Source organism: Nycticebus coucang, chromosome 12, assembly GCF_027406575.1.
Source record: "Nycticebus coucang isolate mNycCou1 chromosome 12, mNycCou1.pri, whole genome shotgun sequence".
Taxonomy (NCBI): Eukaryota; Metazoa; Chordata; class Mammalia; order Primates; family Lorisidae; genus Nycticebus; species Nycticebus coucang.
This window is the reverse complement of record NC_069791.1, coordinates 67,606,902-67,626,250: the sequence shown is the minus strand read 5'-3', so window position 1 is coordinate 67,626,250 and position 19,349 is coordinate 67,606,902. Positions and strand designations below refer to the sequence as shown.

Below are 19,349 nucleotides of genomic sequence, written 5' to 3'. Positions count from 1 at the left end.
TCTTACTAGTTCCTCTATTAATTGATGAGTTAAATATAATTTTTGACATGTGCTGTGTTCATCTAAAAGACCAAACCCACAGAACATTAATAGAAAACAAATGCACACATCAGTTGTATTCAGTAAAAAAAATTTTTTTTGAGACAGAGTCTCACTTTATAGCCTGTGGTAGAGTGCCCTAGTGGCAAAGCTCACAGCAACCTCAAACTATTGGGCTCAAGCAATCCACGTGCCTCAGCCTCCCGAGTAGCTGGGATTATAGGTGCCTGCCACAATGCCCGGCTATTATGACACCCCAGCACTCAACCTCAGGGTGACTGAGGGAGACTCTGTCTCAAAAAAAAAAAAAAAAAAAATTGGGCGGCGCCTGTGGCTCAGTCAGTAAGGCGCCTGCCCCATATACCAAGGGTGGCGGGTTCAAACCTGGCCCTGGCCAAACTGCAACCAAAAAATAGCCGGGCGTTGTGGCAGGCGCCTGTAGTCCCAGCTACTCGGGAGGCTGAGGCAGGACAATCGCTTAAGCCCAGGAGTTGGAGGTTGCTGTGAGCTGTGTGATGCCACGGCACTCTACCGAGGGCCATAAAGTGAGACTCTGTCTCTACAAAAAAAAAAAAAATTAAACTTTAGCCAGATGTGGTGGTGTATGCCTGAAATCCCCACCACTCAGGGAGAAACACTTGAGCCCAGAAAGGTGAGATGCAGTGAGCTATGATGATGCCACTGCACTCTAGCCCCATCAACAAAGGAAGACCCTGACTCATCTAGAAAAGGAAGGAAGGTAGGGAGGGAGGGAGGGAAACAGTGAGCAAAGAGAACTAACACCTCATCTTTCACAGTGAGAAGACAAAGCCTAAAATGTGAAAAATAAAGAAGCAAAACAATACAAGCATGCAATTTAGAGATAAAGCAGCAAACACTGAGGAACCAGTTACAGCTGAAAACGGATGGCTATGGGAATGGAGAAATGGCAGGTGGGAAACTGCTGTTTCTCTGAGCATATATTATGGAACTAGGAGAATCTTGAAGCCATATGGAAGTATAACTGTGTTAATTAAAAAAAAAAAATTTAAGAGCACACCAGGAACAAAATAAAGCAAGTTATTACTGGAGGCCAAAATAGAAAGAAAAGAGAGCTGAAAAATGAGGCCATCGAGCTGAACAGGGGCCAGAACATGAGAGGAACAGACTACTACCACAAGAGCTTGGACTTCATTCAGCAGGTGACAGTAAATCAGTGAGAAATTTTTAGAAAGGATGTGATGGTTAGATCTGTACTTCAGATGAATTGCTTAGTGCACAGCCTAGAAAGGAGCCACAACAGAAGGATCAATTAAGAAACTATTCCAATAGTACAGGGGAAAGATAAAGAAGGCTACAATAGGGTGGCGCCTGTGGCTCAGTGAGCGGGGCACTGGCCCCATATACCGAGGGTGGCGGGTTCAAACCCAGCCCCAGCCAAACTGCAACAACAACAACAACAACAACAAAAATAGCTGGGCATTGTGGCGGGTGCCTGTAGTCCCAGCTACTCAGGAGGCTGAGGCAGGAGAATCGCCTAAGCCCAGGAGTTGGAGGTTGCTGTGAGCTGTGTGACGCCACGGCACTCTACCGAGGGCAATAAAGTGAAACTCTGTCTCTACAAAAAAAAAAAGGCTACAATAGTAAGGAAAAGAGATTCATGTGTTACAATTTTTTTGTCTTTTTAAAATTTTTTTATTTTTATTTATTTTTTTGAGACAGAATCTCACTTTGTTGCCCTTAGTAGAGTGCTGTGGCGTCATAGCTCATAGCAACCTCAAACTCTTGACCTCAAGTGGTTCTCTGGCCTCAGACTCCCGAGTAGCTGGGATTATAGGCACCTGCCACAACACCTAGCTATTTTTAGAGAGGAGGTTTTGCTGTATCTGGTTCAGGCTGGTCTCGAACCTGTTAGCTCAGGCAATCCACCTGCTTCAGCCTCCCAGAGTGCTAGGATTATAGGCGTGAGCCACGGCACCTGCCCCAATTTTTTATTTTTTAGAGATAGGGTTTCATTTTGTTATCCAGGCTAAAGTGCAGTGGCATGATCTTAGCTCACTGCAGCCTTGAACTCTCGAGCTCTAGGGATCCCACTGCCTCAGCTTCCCAAGTAGCTGGGATTATGGGCACATGCCACTATGTCAGCTAACTCTTTTTTTAATTGTTGGGGATTCAATGAAACATAAGCTAATTTTTAAATTTTTTGTAGAGATAGGGGCTATGTTGGCTAGGCTGGTCTCAAAACTACTGGCCTCAAGTGATCTTCCTGCCTCAGCCTTATGCTGGTTTTACCGGAGCATGTGTGGCCAGAAGCATTTCTGTCTAAAGTTGGTAACTGACTAGATTCTAAAAAAGGTGAAATGACCCAAAGGTTTCTTTCAATTCTGGGTGATGAAGATAATCTGTCATTAACTGAAAATGGCAGAAGCAGCAAGTCTGGAGGAAAGATCAGTTCAGATTGGAACATACAGACTTTGACCATGGGACTCAGACAAGTGGTTGGATATTAAAGCCTTTAGCTCAAGAGACTCCAGCACTGGGGACCTCCATCTAGAAGCTGCCAGCTTCTAAGAGATAAAATGACGACCCTGGTATATAGCACATCAATAAACCTACCATTCTAGGAGGACAAGGTAGGAGGATTGCTTGAGGTCAGGAGTTTAAGACCAGCCTCACCAACAGTGAAACTCAGTCTCTACTAACAACAGAAAAAAAAAAGCCAAGTGTGGTGGCGCCTGCCTGTACTCCTATCTACTCAGGAGGCTAAGGTGAAAAGATTGCTTGAGCTCAGGAGTTTGAGATTGCAGTGAGCTATGATGATGCCACTGTATTCTAGCTACAGCAACAGAGAAAGACTGTCTCAAAAAAATAAAAATAAAAAATAAGCTGGGTGCGGTGGCTCAAGCCTATAATCCTAGCACTCTGGGAGGCTGAGATGGGTGGATTGCCTGGGTTCATAGGTTCAAGACCAGCCTGAGCCAGAGCAAGACCCCATCTCCAAAAATAGCCGGGTATTGTGGCAGGCACCTACAGTCCCCACCACAGGAGAATCGCTTGAGCCCAAGAGTTTGAGGCACTCTACCAAGGGCGAGGGCAACAAAATGAAATTGTCAAAGGCAGGTAGGCTACAGAAGGCCAGAAACACCAAGATATAAAGACCAGATGGAGCAGGGGGTTACCACAGACACCAAGAAGGAAGACTTAGGCTTGGGGCCAGTAGCACAGTGATTATGGCGCCAGCCACATGCACTGAGGCTGGCGGGTTCAAACCCAGCCCTGGGCTAGCTAAGCAACAATGACAACCACAACAAAAAAATACCCAGGCTTTGTGGCAGGTACCTGTAGTCCCAGCTACTTGGGAGGTTGAGAGGCAAGAGAATCGCTTAAGCTTAAGAGTTGGAGGTTGCTGTGAGCTGTGATGCTACAGCACTCTACCGAGGGCGACATAGTGAGACTGTGTCTCAAAAAAACAAAAAAAGAAGGAAGACTCAAAGCACACCTGGAAAACATATTTCTCACACAAACCAACTTAGTTAGCTATAAGAAAACTGAAAAATTTCACACAATCTTTTAGTCCAGCAGTCATTAATATGGGGTGATTCCTCCTTTAGGAACATGGAAGAAAATACTAGGATGTTTTGGCCTATTTTCATCTCTTCTTTTTAATTTTTTCTGTGCTTAATAATATACATTATATGAATATTTTGATAGAGTAAAATACATAGTTTATGAATACTAACATATATCTTGTAGGACATACTCAAAAATTTTATTGCTGGAAGTGTTAACATTGCTCTATAAAACTAAAAAATACAGTTGAACCATACAAAATAACAAATCTAAATTGTCAATTACTATAAGTGTTGGTTCCAGTTACATTTCAAAAAATAAACTTCCAAAGCTTCCAGTCAAATCTAATTAACTTCTCTCAAATTAACTTGTGAAAACATATTATCTCATACCTTACATTTATTTTACTGAACTATACTAAGAATGATTATCTTCGAATGGAAGCATTACTAAATATATTCTAGTATGTATTAAAATATTCATTTTTAATTCTTTTTTTTTTTTCTAGTTTGAGACAGTCTCAAGTTGTCGCCCTGGGTAGAGTGCTATGGCGTCACAGCTCACAGCAACCTCAAACTCTCGACTTAAGCGATTCTCTTGCCTTAGTCTCCCACATAGCTGGGACTACAGGCACTTGTCACATGCCCAGCTGTTTTTTGGTTGTAGTTGTCATTGTTGTTTGGTAGGCCCTGGCTGGATTTGAATCTGCCACCTACAGTGTGTGTGGCTGGCGCCCTAGCCGCTAAGCTACAGGCACCGAGCTTCTTTTTTAATTCTTAAGAAAAACAGGTCATTTAATATGGGACAGCTCTCAAAAAAACTATTAAGTCCTTGTACAAGGACTTAGTACTGTTCAGAAAGATGAATTATTTCCAGAAATGTGTTAAAATATTTTAAATAAGGTGCCATTAGCATAATCATTTGTTGAATGATAATGCAATCACATATTCAGATGTAATAAATTGGTCTCCTGAAGTTCTAATTCTTTAATAAATTCAGTAATAATCAATGTATTTAATTCTCTTATCAAAATACTTCAATAGGTTGCTGAAAACATTTTGGTTCAGACCCCTCAACTAACCTCTTCTGATATTAGACCATTATACATATTGTTTACATTTTGAGAGCCAAAAATACTTCCAAAATATTGTCACTATACTAGACATATTTGTACCAAATAAAGTATGCACAAGTATATAAAATTAACTCTTTGGCCTCATCATCCCCTATCCGCATGTTGAATCTATAAAATCACAAACAGCATAAATGATGGCAAACAAACTTAGCCACCAAAACTGAAAGCACCAGAATGAGAGAAGAAGGCTTATTTTGAAGTTTACGGAGTATGATTCAGTAAAACTAAAGTGCAGTCCCAGGAGTAAGTACTTGGACCTAAATCTCCCTCAGTCCCCCAATGGACATGTTAAAGGCTGAAAATTGATCCATGGAGTTCAGAGGGGCCTAAAAGTGCTCAGGGAAGCAAGACTGTCCAGGTACACTCCTGATCCTAAGGACAGAGGTCACTTTCCCCACAAATCCTTGCCTGCTTGAGGAGCAGACCTGCTGGATGACAATTGCATGACCTAGTTAGGCAGCTGCTGCCCACATGGATGCCTGTCCCCTCACCTTCCCTAACCCAAGCTATTCATGGCCTCCAGGGCCTGATGGTGCACAGCTCCACTGCTTTGTAAACTAAAAATATCCTGGCCCCGGTGCTTCTGACAGCAAGCAGGCCAGGCTAATTCTAAAAGGGTCTGGGTAGAGAAATGGCTAATACTAGAGGGCTCTTGAGGGGACCCTGTGAATCAGGATGGCTCACACATACACTTCAGGATGAGCCTGCTTCATCTGCCTATAAGTGTGCATGCCAGTATACCTGACTCTCACTGCGCTCATGACTAAAATGATCACACTGGGACCTGAAACTAACTCCACAAATTTCTATGTAGCTTAAATGATGAGAAATAGGAACAATTCCACCATTGCTAAATTAAGCTGAATCATAACCACAAGGAACACACCAACATCATTGAGTTCCTGCTACTAATCATTCAACGTATCAAGCACATTCTGGGAGGCCCAGGCCGGTGGACTGCTTGAGCTCAGGAGTTCAAGATCAGCCTGAGCAAGAGTGAGATCCTATCTCTTAAAAAGAAAGAAGGGGAAAAGAAAAAATAGGTGGGTGTTGTGGCAGGCACCTGTGGTCCCAAATAGGAGGGTGATGCAAGAGGATGGCTTGAGCCCAAGAGTTTGAGGTTGGTGTGAGCTATGACACCAGTGCACTCTACCAAGGGCCACAAAGTGAGACTCTGTCTCAAAATGAATAAATAAATTTTTTTAAAAATCACACTTGCCCCTACAAAAGTAGCTGTGCTGCCACTCTGTTTCCTCCTTCCAGCCACCCAGGTGCTCAGAGGTGCACTCATGAGGTGAGAAGGATGCACAGGCAAGGCTATGCCCCAGCCTGGGGTTGTGGGTGGGCAAGTTCTTGCTCAGAGAGAATCATGCTTCCTTACAGGATTCTGTGAAGACTTGTACTGAAGTACCAGCTACTATTATCTTTTTTTTTTTTTTTTTTTGAGACAGAATCTCACTTTGTAGCCCACGGTAGAGTGCCATGGCATTACAACTCACAGCAACCTCAAACTCTTGGGCTCAAGCGATCCTCTTGCCTCAGCCTCCCTAGTAGCTAGGACTATCTGCACCCACCATAACGCCTGGCTATTTTTAGAGACAAGGTCTCAATCTGACTCAGGCTGGTCTTGAACCTGTGAGCTCAGGCAATCCACCTTCCTCAGCCTCCCAGAGTGCTAGGATTACAGGCGTGACCAGTTACTATTATCAACATTTTCATCAAGAGAGCTTCAGGGGGGTGGCACCTGTGGCTCAGTGAGTGGGGCACTGGCCCCATATACTGAGGGTGGTGGGTTCAAACCTGGCCCAGGCCAAACTGCAACAAAAAAATAGCCAGGCATTGTGGCGGGTGCCTGTAGTCCCAGCTACTCAAGAGGCTGAGGCAAGAGAGTCACCTAAGCCCAAGAGCTGGAGGTTGCTGTGAGCTATGACGCCATAGCACTCTACTGAGGGTGACAAAGTGAAACTCTGTCTCTAAAAAAAAAAAAGAGAGCGAGCTTCAGGGAATGAACAAAATGCTGCTGAGAGGTACAGTTAAGGGGGTGATCAAGAAGTGACCGCTGGATGTGGCAGCACGGAACAAAAACAAAAAAAGGAATGCTAATAAAAATAAAAATTAGAAAAAAGAAATGTTTAACATCTTTGATCCACCATTCTACTCTTACAGTTCTTTGCTACAAATTCAATCAGCAAACATTAAGCCCCTTACCCTAAGACAGGTGCTGGTGTTAGGATAGTATACCAGACAAAAAGGCCTTTGTCTTCTTTTTTTTTGAGACAGAGCCTCAAGCTGTCGCCCTGGGTAGAGTGCTGTAGCATCACAGCTCAAAGTAACCTCAAACTCCTGGGCTTAAGCGATTCTCTCGCCTCAGCCTCTCAAGTAGCTGGGATTACAGGAACCTGCCACAATGCCTGGCCATTTTTTGTTTGTAGTTGTCATTGTTGTTTGGCGGGCCTGGGCTGGATTTGAATCGCCAGTTCTGGTTTATGTGGCTGTTGCCTTAGTCGCTTGAGCTACAGGTGCCGAGCTGGCCTTTGTCTTCTTAAAGCTAGTGAACCAACAAAAAAAGGACAAAACTGCCACATGCACAAGGTTTTTCACTGCAGTACTATTTGGAGAAAGGTCAATTTGGACCCATGCCACCAAAAATTCCAAAGGCATAATATTTAAAAGTTAAAAAAAGATCAGCATTCCTTTTTTTTTAGACACGAGTCTCAAAAAAATACAGGTGGATTCCTTATATCCTTAAGAGTTGGGAAGGCTTTTCTAACAAGAACAAAACCCAAAAGTCAGAAAAGATTGTTAAACTTTGGCTACATAAAAATAAATTTGGCATGGCAAAAACCCATCATAAGCAAAGTCAAAATGTAGTAACAAGCTAGAAAAAAAAAAAATCCAACTCTTATCATAGACAACTCTTATTTAACAGATAGAACACATCAAGAAAATAAGGAAAGGATAAACTACCAAACAAAAAAATGGGCAAAGAACATGGGCGGTTCATAGAAAAGAAAGGCAATGGATCATTCTCTCACCAACTAAAATTCAGAAACACATGGATCATGCAACCACCTCCCTCCATCTCCACGGCCACCCTGAAAAATCACTATCATTTCTCAACTGGATTACTGCTTCCCTTCAACTCTTATAGGATATTGAAAGGAATCTTTTTTATTTTTGAGACAGTCTTACTCTGTCATCCTTGGTAGACCGCCTGGGGCATTATGGCTCACAGCAACCTCAAATTCTTGGGCTTGAGCAATCCTCTTGCCTTAGCCTCCCGAGTAGCTGGGACTACTGGCGTGCACCATTTCACGTAGCTGGTTTTTCTATTTTTAGTAGAGATGGGGTCTCACTCGTGTTCAGGCTAGTTTTGAGCTCCTGAGTTCAAGCAATCCATCTGCCTCAGCCTCCCAGAGTGCTAGGATTACAGGCGTGAGCCACCCCACCCACTCAGAGCAATCTTTTTGAAATGATTACAGGAATTCCACTCCTTAGCTCAAATGCAAACATATCCAACATCCACACAAAACTTATACAAAAATGTTCATAGTGGGCGGTGCCTGTGGCTCAGTGAGTAGGGTACCGGCCCCATATAACAAGGGTGGTGAGTTCAAATCCAGCCCCAGCCAAACTGCAACAAAAAAATGGCCAGGCGTTGTGGCAGGTGCCTGCAGTCCCAGCTACTTGGGAGGCTGAGGCAAGAGAATCACCTAAACCATGGAGTTGGAGGTTGCTGTGAGCTGTGATGCCATGGCATTCTACCAAGGGTGATAAAGTGAGACTCTGTCTCTTAAAAAAAAAAAAGTTTATAGCAACATTGTAAGAGCCAAAAAGTGCAAACAACCCAAATGTCAAAATGATGGGCATAAAAGACAAAAAAAGACTAACAAAATGCCCACCAATTGGAGGAGAATTATCAGGAGACATGGCAACTAAATGCAGAGAAGGATCTTGCAAAAGAAAAAGGACAATAGGGGCAAAGTCCAAACAGTGGTATTACACCAAGGCTAATGTCTTAGCTTAGACTTAGTGGAAGATGTTCACACTAAAAGCCGGGCCTAAGGTCCACAAGAGCACTCTGTACTCTTTGCAACTTTTCTGTAAGTTGAATTATTCAAAGTAAAACGCTGTAAAATGGGCTGGGCTCATGCTGTAATATTAGCACTCTAGGAGGCTGAGGAAGGTGGATCACTTAAGCTCAGGAGTTCAAGATCAACCTGAGCAAGAGCAAGACCCCCATCTCTACTAGAAAAACACTAGCCAGACATGGTGGCACATGCCTGTAGTCCCAGCTACTCAGGAGGCTTAGGAAAGAGGATCACTAGAGCCCAAGAGGTTCTTTTTTTTTTTTTTGAGACACAGCCTCAAGCTGTCACCCTGGGTAGAGTGCCATGGCATCACACCTCACAGCAACCTCCAACTCCTGGGCAAAAGCAATTCTTCTGCCTCTGCCTCCCAAGTAGCTGGGACTACAGGCGCCCACCACAACGCCCGGCTATTTTTTTTTTTTTTGGTTGCAGCCATCATTGTTGTTTGGCGGGCCGGGGTTGCATTCGAATCCACCAGCTCAGGTGTATATGGCTGGTGCCTTAGCCGCTTGAGCCACAGGTGCCAAGCCCCCAAGAATTTTATGTTGCTGTGAGCTATGATGATGCCATGGACACTCTACCTAGCATGACAGAGTGAGACACTGCCTCAAAAAAAAAAAAGAAAGAGAAGAAAAGAAAAAGAGAGAAAGAAAAGAGAAGTTGTAAACTGAGTTGGGTGTCATGGCTCACACCTATAATCCCACTAACTGAGGAGGGCAGGAGCTCGAAACTAGCCTGGGCAATATTGCAACATCCACTCCTCATTTTTTTTTTTTGGTGAGGCGGACTCTCACTATGTCACCTCCGTAGATTGCCGTGGTGTGGTGTCACAGCTCACAGCAACCTCCAACTGCTGGGCTTAGGTGATCCTCCTGCCTCAGCCTCCCGAGTAGCTGGGAGTACAGGCGCCCGCCACAACGCCCGGCTATTTTTTTGTTGCAGTTTGGCTGGGGCTGGGTTTGAACCCGCCACCCTCGGTATATGGGGCCGGGGCCCTGCTCACTGAGCCACAGGCGCTGCCCCTCATGGTATTTTGTAAAAATACTTTCAGGTGGGTTAGGGGTAAGACATGAAACAAGTTAGCAAAGAGTTGATCCTTACTGAAAAGGGGTGATGAATACATAAGGTTTATTTATACTATTCCATTTTGTATCTATATGAATATTTCCATGACAAAGCTTTTTAAAAAATGATGGGCACATGTACTCCCAGCTACTTGGGAAGTTGAGGCAAGAGAATTGCTTAAGCCCAAGAGTTAGAGGTTGCTGTGAGCTGTGATACTATGGCACTCTACTGAGAGAGACACAGTGAAACTCTGTCTCAAAAAAAAATAATCCTTTCAAAAAGTAATAAATCTGGGGCAGCACCTGTGGCTGAAAGGAGTAGGGCACTGGCCCCATATGCCGGAGGTGGCAGGTTCAAACCCAGCCCTGGCCAAAAACTGAAAAAAGTCATAAATCTGGTTATATCACAATCTTTAGCTCAAAAATCTTGTTATCCAATGTACTCTGAGTACAAGACAAAGTCCTTACAAACAGAACATTCAAGTCTCAGCACCTATGTAGCTCAGTTAGTAGGGTGCCAGCCACATACACGGAGGCTGGTGGGTTGGAGCCCAGCCTGGGCTTTCTAAACAACGACATTTGCAACAAAAAAACAACCAGGCATTGTGGCAGGCGCCCGTAGTCCCAGCTTCTTGGGAGGCTAAGGCAAGAGAATCACTTAAGCCCAAGACTTTGAGGTTGCTGTGAGCTGTGACTCCACAGCACTCTACTGAGGGCAACATAGTAAGACCCTGTCTCACAAAAAACAACAACAACAACAACAACAACAAAACAAAACATTGAAGTCTTCCCTCCACTCTGTACTTTCCTGCGCTCCTTCTCTTCCTGGCCCAACCACCCCACTCCAGAACCACTGGCCGCCTGTTACTGTTTCTCTAATGCAGGGCTACTCAAAGAGTAATCTGTAGACCATCAATTTATTATTATGACCGTATAACAGAAATTAAGACTGGGCACTTAGAAATTTTTATGGCAACTTAAATAACCTCACCACAACATCCAAGAGCAGAAATGATTTTCTAGTAATTACTCTTAAAAAGTAAATAATATATATAACATAAAATTTACTTTTTTTTTTTTTTTTTTCCTGAAACAGGGTCTTGCTCTGTTGCCCAGGCTAGAGTATAGTGGCATTATCATAACTCACAGCAACCTCAAACTCCTGGGCTCAAGCAGTTCTCCTGAGTAGGTGGGACTATAGGTACACCACCACAACCAGGTAATACTTGCTTTTTTGTGTGAAGACAGGGTTCTCACTCTTGGTCAGGCTGTTCTCAAACTCCTGACCTCAAGCAATCCTCCCTTCTCATCCTCCCAGAATGCATTATAGGCATAAGCCATCATGGCTGGACTTGTAACTTTAACGTTTGCTTAAACCAGGCGTCCTCAAACTTTTTCACCGTCCCTCAGACCGTTGGAGGGCCAGACTATAGTTTAAAAAAAAAACAAACTATGAACAAATTCCTATGCACACTGCACATATCTTATTTTGAAGTAAAAAAACAAAGCAGGAACAAATACAATCACACCGCCTCATGTGGCCTCCGGGCTGCAGTTTGAGGACCCCTGAACCATTATACAATTATTTGTAGGACTCTAAAAATGAGTCAAGGATATAGGTGCTTATTTCAATTTTTATATAGGTTTTCAAAACAAAAAGTTTATGAAAAACCACAAGGCCAGGCAAGATGGCTCACACCTATAATCCTAGCACTCTGGGAGGCTAAGGCCAGTAGATTGCTTGAGCTCATGGGTTCTAGACCAGCCCAAGCAAGAGCAAGAACCCGTCTCTAAAAATAGCCAGGCATTGTGGCAGGCACCTATAGTTCCAGCTACTCAAGAGGTTCAGGCAAGAGAATCTCCTGAGCTCAAGAGGTTGAGCGTGAGGTTGCTGTGAGTTACAATGTCACGGTACTTTACCAAGGGTGACAAAGTGAGACTCTGTCAAAAAAAAAAAAAAAAAAAGAAAAACCATGATCCAAACATTCACTTGAAAGACAGGAAAGATATCATAGTATTTTTTTTCTTACGTATTTAGATTTTATTTTTTATTTTTCAGATTATGGGGGTACAAATGTTTTGGTTACATCCATTGTTTTTGTACCACTTGGGTCAAAATTATAAGTGTGCCCATCACCCAGATAGTGTGCACTGTACCTATTAGGTGTGAATTTACCCAACCCCTATTTAACCTTTCCCTTGATTTTTGATGAGTGTTATTTCTATATGTGCACATAAGTATTGACTAATTCCAGTTTAGCAGTGAGTACATGTGGTGTTTGTTTTTCCACTCTTGTGATACTTTAAAGAATAGTCTCCTATGCTTAATACTTACTGTTTGTAGTACACAATTGTTCAATATCTAAGAAGCTGGGGAAAAATACAAGCTTTTATAAAGTTTTCTTGATAGTCTATAATCTCTCTCAATTTTCTTGTAGGAACCTGATACAAGCCAACAGAGTAAAACTCATTTCAAGCTGCAATCAACCCTGGAAATAGGGTCTTGAGTCTTTACTACTTTTAAACATTGTTCAAACTTAAGCAGAAACCTAGAATTAAAAAAAAGTTGTTCAGGGCGGTGCCTGTGGCTCAGTGAGTAGGGCGCCGGCCCCATATGCCGAGGGTGGCGGGTTCGGACACAGCCTTGGCCAAACTGCAACAGAAAAATAGCCGGGCGCCTGTAGTCCCAGCTGCTCGGGAGGCTGAGGCAAGAGAATCGCGTAAGCCCAAGAGTTAGAGGTTGCTGAGAGCCGTGTAACGCCACAGCACTCTACCCGAGGGCGGTACGTGAGACTCTGTCTCTACAAAAAAAAAAAAAAAAGTTGTTCAAGCACAAGTACAGTCACTTCTATAGTGTCAAAGCCAAACCTCTTTTGGTGCCTGCAAGACAATACTGGAGCTTTCACCTAAACCTCTCAATCAGAATCTTCTACCATTTCCTTCCTTGCTGACTGCTCCAACCTAGGCTTACCGAGCTGTGGAGCCTTTGCCCCAGCTTAAACTCAACCCTCTTACAACCCAGATATCTTCATGGCTAAAGGCTTCTCCTCCTCCAAGGTTTTGCTCAAATGTCACCTTCTCAGGCCCACTCTGACTGCTCTATTTAGAACAGCTATCAGCTCCCCAACCTTCCCTACATTCTTGAACTCTTTTTACTTGCTTAAGGTGGAATGAGTAAAGATTTCCAACTGATAAGTGAACACTGAAACATATGGGTTATGGATTTAGAAAGTCATTCAGAGAGAAAAGACTAAGAGCAAGCAGTCAGAAACACAAAACAAGGCCATGAACAGTGGCTCACGCCCATAATCCTAGATTCTGGGAGGCCAAAGTGAATGGATTGCCTGAGCTCACAGGTTCAAGACCAGACTGAGCCAGAGCAAGACCCGGCCTCTAAAAATAGCCAGGTGCTGTGGCGTGTGCCTGTCGTCCCAGCTACTCAGGAGGCTGAGGAAAGAGGATCACTTGAGCCCAAGAGTTGGAGATTGCTGTGAACTATGACACCTTGACACTCTACTGAGGGTGACAAAGTGATTTTCTGTCTAAAAACACACACACACAAACAAATAATGACCAAGGTCCAAGGCAGAAACCAAAAAGGTTTACAGGCCTGGTCAGCATAGGGCAATACAGTAGGCAGGTGCAGGGAAAGTAGGCAGGTGTTGGTTGGTCTGACAACAATCACCAGCCTTCCCCAGATCTTCTTTCCCCTAACTGCTCTTTTTCAGGCCTTCTCTTTTACCGTTTATAAGAATCTAGGTGACCTGGAATTAAGATATTTGATTCTTCCCACAGGCCACACAACTGAAAATTATAGGTATGACTATTAGCCTGTTAAATTATAGCAGGTTCACAGTACCACTTTTTATCTTCCTTTTAATACATTTGGTACTTGGCATGTATTTTTGTTCTTTCACTGCTTTGTGTTTCAGATTCTGTATATACAAGGAGGATGCTAATAACTCCAGGACATTAAGATTTGCTTACAAACAGTATTTTTTTTTTTTTTGTAGAGACAGAGTCTCACTTTATGGCCCTCGGAAGAGTGCCGTGGCCTCACACAGCTCACAGCAACCTCCAACTCCTGGGCTTCAGCAATTCTCTTGCCTCAGCCTCCCGAGCAGCTGGGACTACAGGCGCCCGCCACAACGCCCGGCTATTTTTTGGTTGCAGTTCGGCCGGGGCCGGGTTTGAACCCGCCACCCTCGGCATATGGGGCCGGCGCCCTATGGACTGAGCCACAGGCGCCGCCCTACAAACAGTATTTTAAAATCATAACCCCATGGGCGGCGCCTGTGGCTCAAGGAGTAGGGTGCGGGTCCCATATGCCGGAGGTGGCGCCAGCCCTGGCCCAAAAACCACAAAAAAAAAAAAAGATATAATGAAAGCTTAAGAACTCAGGCGAATATATGGCTTTAAAAAAAAAAAAAATCATAACTCCTCTCTGTGCACAAAGCCTTTTGCATTCTATTATCTCATTTAATCATCTTTCATACTAAAGACATACTAATCTTAAAAATTCCTCACTGCCCTAATACTAGAGATTTGGGGGTTCTAAACAAACATGTAGAAAATGGGAGTCTTTCATGCCTTATTATTTGAGAAAGACATTCCAGCCCCTCTACCATGAAGAATATGTTTGGGGAGTGTGGGGGGAGAAGGCAGTAATTCAGGCTGTTCCCCTTACTCATTCTATTTCCTGTTGCACTTTCCTTTACCAGAAAAATCAAATTGATTAAACTTTCCAATGTTAGTGGTTTTTTGCCAATGAACAAAAACTCTAAAATCTACAGGGGAGTTTAAAGTAGCAAATGTAAATACCAAAGTAAAGAAAAACAACACCCAGCCCTCACCCCCAGGATGTGAAATGGCTGCTTGTTGCACTTGCTAGAACCCAAGAAGCCTAAAATCTTCACTCAGTTCTTAGAAAGCCCTTCCCTAAGCCTAAGGTGTCTGGTCACTCCCTTGTCTGTGCCCCGCCCTTCCTTGTCCTGCTTTCAGATCTTGGTATTCACAAAAGCTGTGCTGTGCCTGCACTATTACTTGATAACAAGCCCACCATTATGGGCTTTTGCAGTTGGTACAACTAGCTCTCTTCACTGCCCACATCACTCTTATTATAGATCCAATTTCCCGCCTCCAAAATGCACAATTACCATGAAGACTCCTGGCTAGGAAATTTGTATTTTAATAATCTTTCCAAAGATAATCTCACTGCCCTACAAACAATGAGTGATCTGGAAATGCTAAGCATCATATTAGAAATGGAGTCCTGGGCGGCGCCTGTGGCTCAGTCGGTGGGGCGCCGGCCCCATATACCGAGGGTGGCGGGTTCAAACCCGGCCTCGGCCAAACTGCAAAAACCAAAAAATAGCCGGGTGTTGTGGTGGGCGCCTGTAGTCCCAGCTATTCGGGAGGCTGAGGCAAGAGAATCGCTTAAGCCTAGGAGTTGGAGGTTGCTGTGAGCTGTGTGAGGCCACGGCACTCTACCGAGGGCCATAAAGTGAGACTCTGTCTCTACAAAAAAAAAAACAAAAAGAAAAGAAATGGAGTCCTTGGGTGGCGCCTGTGGCTCAGTGAGCAGGGCGCCGGCCCCATATACCAAGGGTGGCGGGTTCAAACCCGGCCCCGGCCAAACTGCAACAAAAAAATAGCTGGGCATTGTGGCGGGTGCCTGTAGTACCAGCTACTCGGGAGGCTGAGGCAGGAGAATCGCCTAGGCCCAGGAGTTGGAGGTTGCTGTGAGCTGTATGACGCCACGGTACTCTACCGAGGGCGTTAAAGTGAGACTCTGTCTCTACAAAAAAAAAAAAAGAAATGGAGTCCTTTATTTTGTTGCTTATGAATCAAATGAGCCCTCAGCACTCCTGCAATGAAGAAAGCAGGTCCAAGATCTTGTAGATATGGTGATCAAAAAAGTCTTCTCTGAAATGAGAATTAAAACATGAGAATGTCTCAACATTCAAAGAGCATTTAAGGAGAAAAGAACAGCCTATGGGAACGCCAGGGGGTCAGGAAGGGACTTGGTGCAAGCAAACAGTAGATAGGCCACCATGAGCAAGCTGAACAAGCAAGGTGTAAGCCAGTTGAGAGGTGAGAGAGGTGAGAAGTTTCTAACCATCATAAAAACACTTGAAGTGCTTTCTGTGTGCCACAGAAGCAGCTTTGTTTTAGGAAAGACAAGATCTGATTTATGTTTTTAAGACTTCCATCTGTAATCCCAGCACTTGGGAGGTTGCGGAGGGTGGACTGCCTGAGCTTACAGGTTCAAGACCAGCCTGAGCCAGAGCAAGACTTCATCTAAAAATAGCCAGGCATTGTGGGGTGTCTGTAGTCCCAGCTACTCAGGAGGCTAAGGCAAAGAATTGTTTGAGCCAAGGAGTCTGAGGTTGCTGAGAGCTATGACGCCATAGCTCTACTAGGGGTTACAAAGTGAGACTCTGTCTCAAAAAAATGAAACAAAATACTTGTGATTACTCAGTGGGAAGATACTGCCATAGTCCAGGTAAGTGATTATAGCAGCTTAGACTAGAGATGTGGTCATAGAGAAGTAGACATATGAAAAAGGTGACTTGACTCTGTGCCCTTACCACAGTGATTACAGCGCTGGCCACATGCACCTAGCTAGCAGGTTCGAACCCAGCCCGGGGCCAGCTAAACAATGACAACCTCAACAAAAAAATTGCTGGCCATTGTGATGGGCACCTGTAGTCCCAGCTACTCGGGAGGCTAAGGCAAGAGAATCACTTAAGCCCAAAAGTTGGAGGTTGCTGTGAGCTGTGATGCCACAGCACTCTACCAAGGGTGACATAATGAGACTGTCTCCAGAGTCACCTTTTTTTTTTTTTTTTGGTAGAGACAGAGTGTCACTTAATCGCCCTTGGTAGAGTGCCATGGCATCACACAGCTCACAGCAACCTCCAACTCCTGGGCTTAGGCAATTCTCTTGCCTCAGCCTCCCAAGTAGCTGGGACTACAGGCGCCCACCACAATGCCCGGCTATTTTTTTTGTTGCAGTTTGGCTAGGACCATGTTTGAACCAGCCACCCTCGGTATATGGGGCTGGCGCCCTACCCACTGAGCCACAGGCGCCGCCCAAAAGGTGACATTTTAAATGATACAAAACATGGTTATTTTCCACAAAGTGGGAGCTTAGGGGTCAAACATAACTGGCAGACACCTTTTGTTTTTCCAGAAAAGTTTCTTTTTAAAGAACCTGAGTTAGTTTGGTATCTAAAAATATCAGGATATCTTATTTCTCTTGGAGATCACTAGATGTGGCAAATGCTGGGCCCCTATTTCCTACAGGGTGGTAACTGGAGAGAGCGCAGGCTTTCCGGTTTACCACAGTTCCCCCAACACCTAGCACCCTTCCCTCATTTATACCACCTACTGGAGTTTTCTAGTCCTCTAATTAGGTACAATTTAAGGATGCCAAAAGCCCTTGTTCTCATAAAAGTATCTCGATTTGAACCTCTAAAACAGCAAAGTAGGTTCACATCAACACAATTTTGATCAACAGCTGGCTTTTGGTTTCACTTGGGCTACCATCTCCTTTGTCAGGCGCCAAAAACCCAAAGATACACAGGGACAATTATATTCTGATTACACCAAACCAAAGGGGAGAAAAGGGAAGACACCTGCTAGATCCCACAACTGCCTGACTACTGATCAGACTGGTTAACTGTGCACACCAGGGAGGAACACAAAGTTCCCCAAGAACAGGGACCCCGTTCCTTTTCCATCAGGCACTATAAAGCTCAGTATCTGACCATTTTTCTTTGGGAAAAAATTTTCAAGTTGAGGCTCGGCGCCCATAGGTTGGTGGTTAGGGCACCGGCCACATACATCAAGGCAGGCAGTTTGAACCCAGGCTGGGCCTGCTAAACAACGACCACTGCCAGAAGAAAAAAAAAAAAAACCTCGGCATTGTGGCGGGTGCCTGTAGACCCAGCTACCTGGTTGGGATGCTAAGTCAAGAGAATTGCTTAAGCCCAAGAGTTAGAGGTTGCTGTGAGCTGTGATGCCAAAGCACTACACAGCGACATAGTTGAGACTTTGTCTCTAAGGAAAAAAAAAGAATTCTCAAGTTGACAACTTTTCCTTCCTCTAGAAAATGGCAACTGTAATCCAAGAAATGTAGAAATATCAGTCATTGATAAGGAAAGTAGTCTCCAGGGTGCTGGTGTGTGTTCCTGCTCTTATCTCGCAGATGAATTGTCTTGGGCTCTTGGCCCTCTAAAACCTTTTGCACCTCTCTCTTTCCACCTCATATTCCTTCATCACCCTAACCTCACTTCTACCTGTGGCCAGGATAAATAAGGTATATTTATCAAAATACCATTAACTTTCAATTCTCGTTAAGCTTTCAGAATATAAAAAGTTTAGGACCTAGAAAGTTCACCCATGAACCCACCGCTCGAACCCAACAATTTGTTATTTTCCGAGGAAAACGTCCTCTTCAGGAGATTTGCCATCTCCTCGGACTCCATAACCTAGGTGGGGGACCCTACCCAAAGGAAGTCGCCTGTCCCCAGTGCCTCCTTTGCAGAAGGTGGATCACCACCACCTCAGTCGGTCTTCCTTGTGTGGGGAAAATGCATGGTGTTTGGCCCACACTCAGCTGCCAACGAATGGTAGCCACCATCTGCCTCCGCATCCTGCTGGTGAGGTGGGCCGGGCGGCGCTGGGCCAATGGGCACTGGGGAGGGTCGGGGGTCCGGCGGGCGCGATTCACCCACCTGCAGGCGGACGTTGAGCATCATGGAAGCCACGATGTAGAGGTAAGGGAAGTTGATGCGCAGCCGCCAGGCCAGATCGAAGAAGATGAGTAGCGTGCGAGTCAGCCCCTTGCAGAAGACCCCATAAGAGCGGGCGGCGGCCGAGCGCGAGAGCCGGACAGCCAGGCCCGACAGAGCCGCCGCCATATAGAGACCGGCTCTCCCACTGCCCGCCCGCCCGCCCGCCCGCCCTCTCCGCGCCGCGTCGCCCCGGGCCTCTGCCCCGGCCGCTGGCTCGCTCTCGGCGCGCTCACGGAGCGAGGGAGGCGGCGGCGGCGGCTAAGCCGGCGGGCGGGCGGGCCGCGGGGTAGCGGAGTCCGTACGTCAGGCTAGGTGAAGTGCCTCCGCGAGCCACCGCCAGGTCCTAACCCGGCCGCGCAGGCTGACGTCACAAAGCCCGCTCGCGCGTGCGCGGCTCTGGGCCCGGCCCCGCCCCTGCCACCTTCCCGGAGGTGAGGCGCGCATGCGTGGGCGAGGGGGCGTTGAGGGTTCCGTGCTAATGCGCTGTCTCCGTCCGCCCCCTATTGGTGAACCTGAGAATAAAAACAAAGAGAGGAGGTGAACAGTGGCGATGGTTGTGCAACAATGAGAATGTGCCTAATGTTCCTGAGCTGTACGCTTAAAAGTATTTACAGTGGTAAATTTTGTGTTACGTATATTTTACTACAGTTAAAAAGAAAATTAAAAAAAA

The 19,349-nt window shown here is 45.1% G+C and overlaps 1 protein-coding gene across 2 annotated transcripts in view; it reads right to left on the bottom strand.

Annotated features, from left to right (window-relative positions):
• Nucleotides 1-19,047, bottom strand: part of LOC128560897 (small integral membrane protein 10-like protein 2A) — a 77,420-nt gene extending 58,373 nt beyond the window's left edge. For both annotated transcript variants that reach the window (XM_053554504.1, XM_053554502.1), the window contains exon 1: nt 18,620-19,047. In XM_053554504.1, the coding sequence (XP_053410479.1) occupies nt 18,620-18,805 (186 nt within the window). In that variant the 5' untranslated portion in view covers nt 18,806-19,047. The remainder of the gene's footprint in view (nt 1-18,619) is intronic.
• Nucleotides 19,048-19,349: the final 302 nt, after the last annotated feature.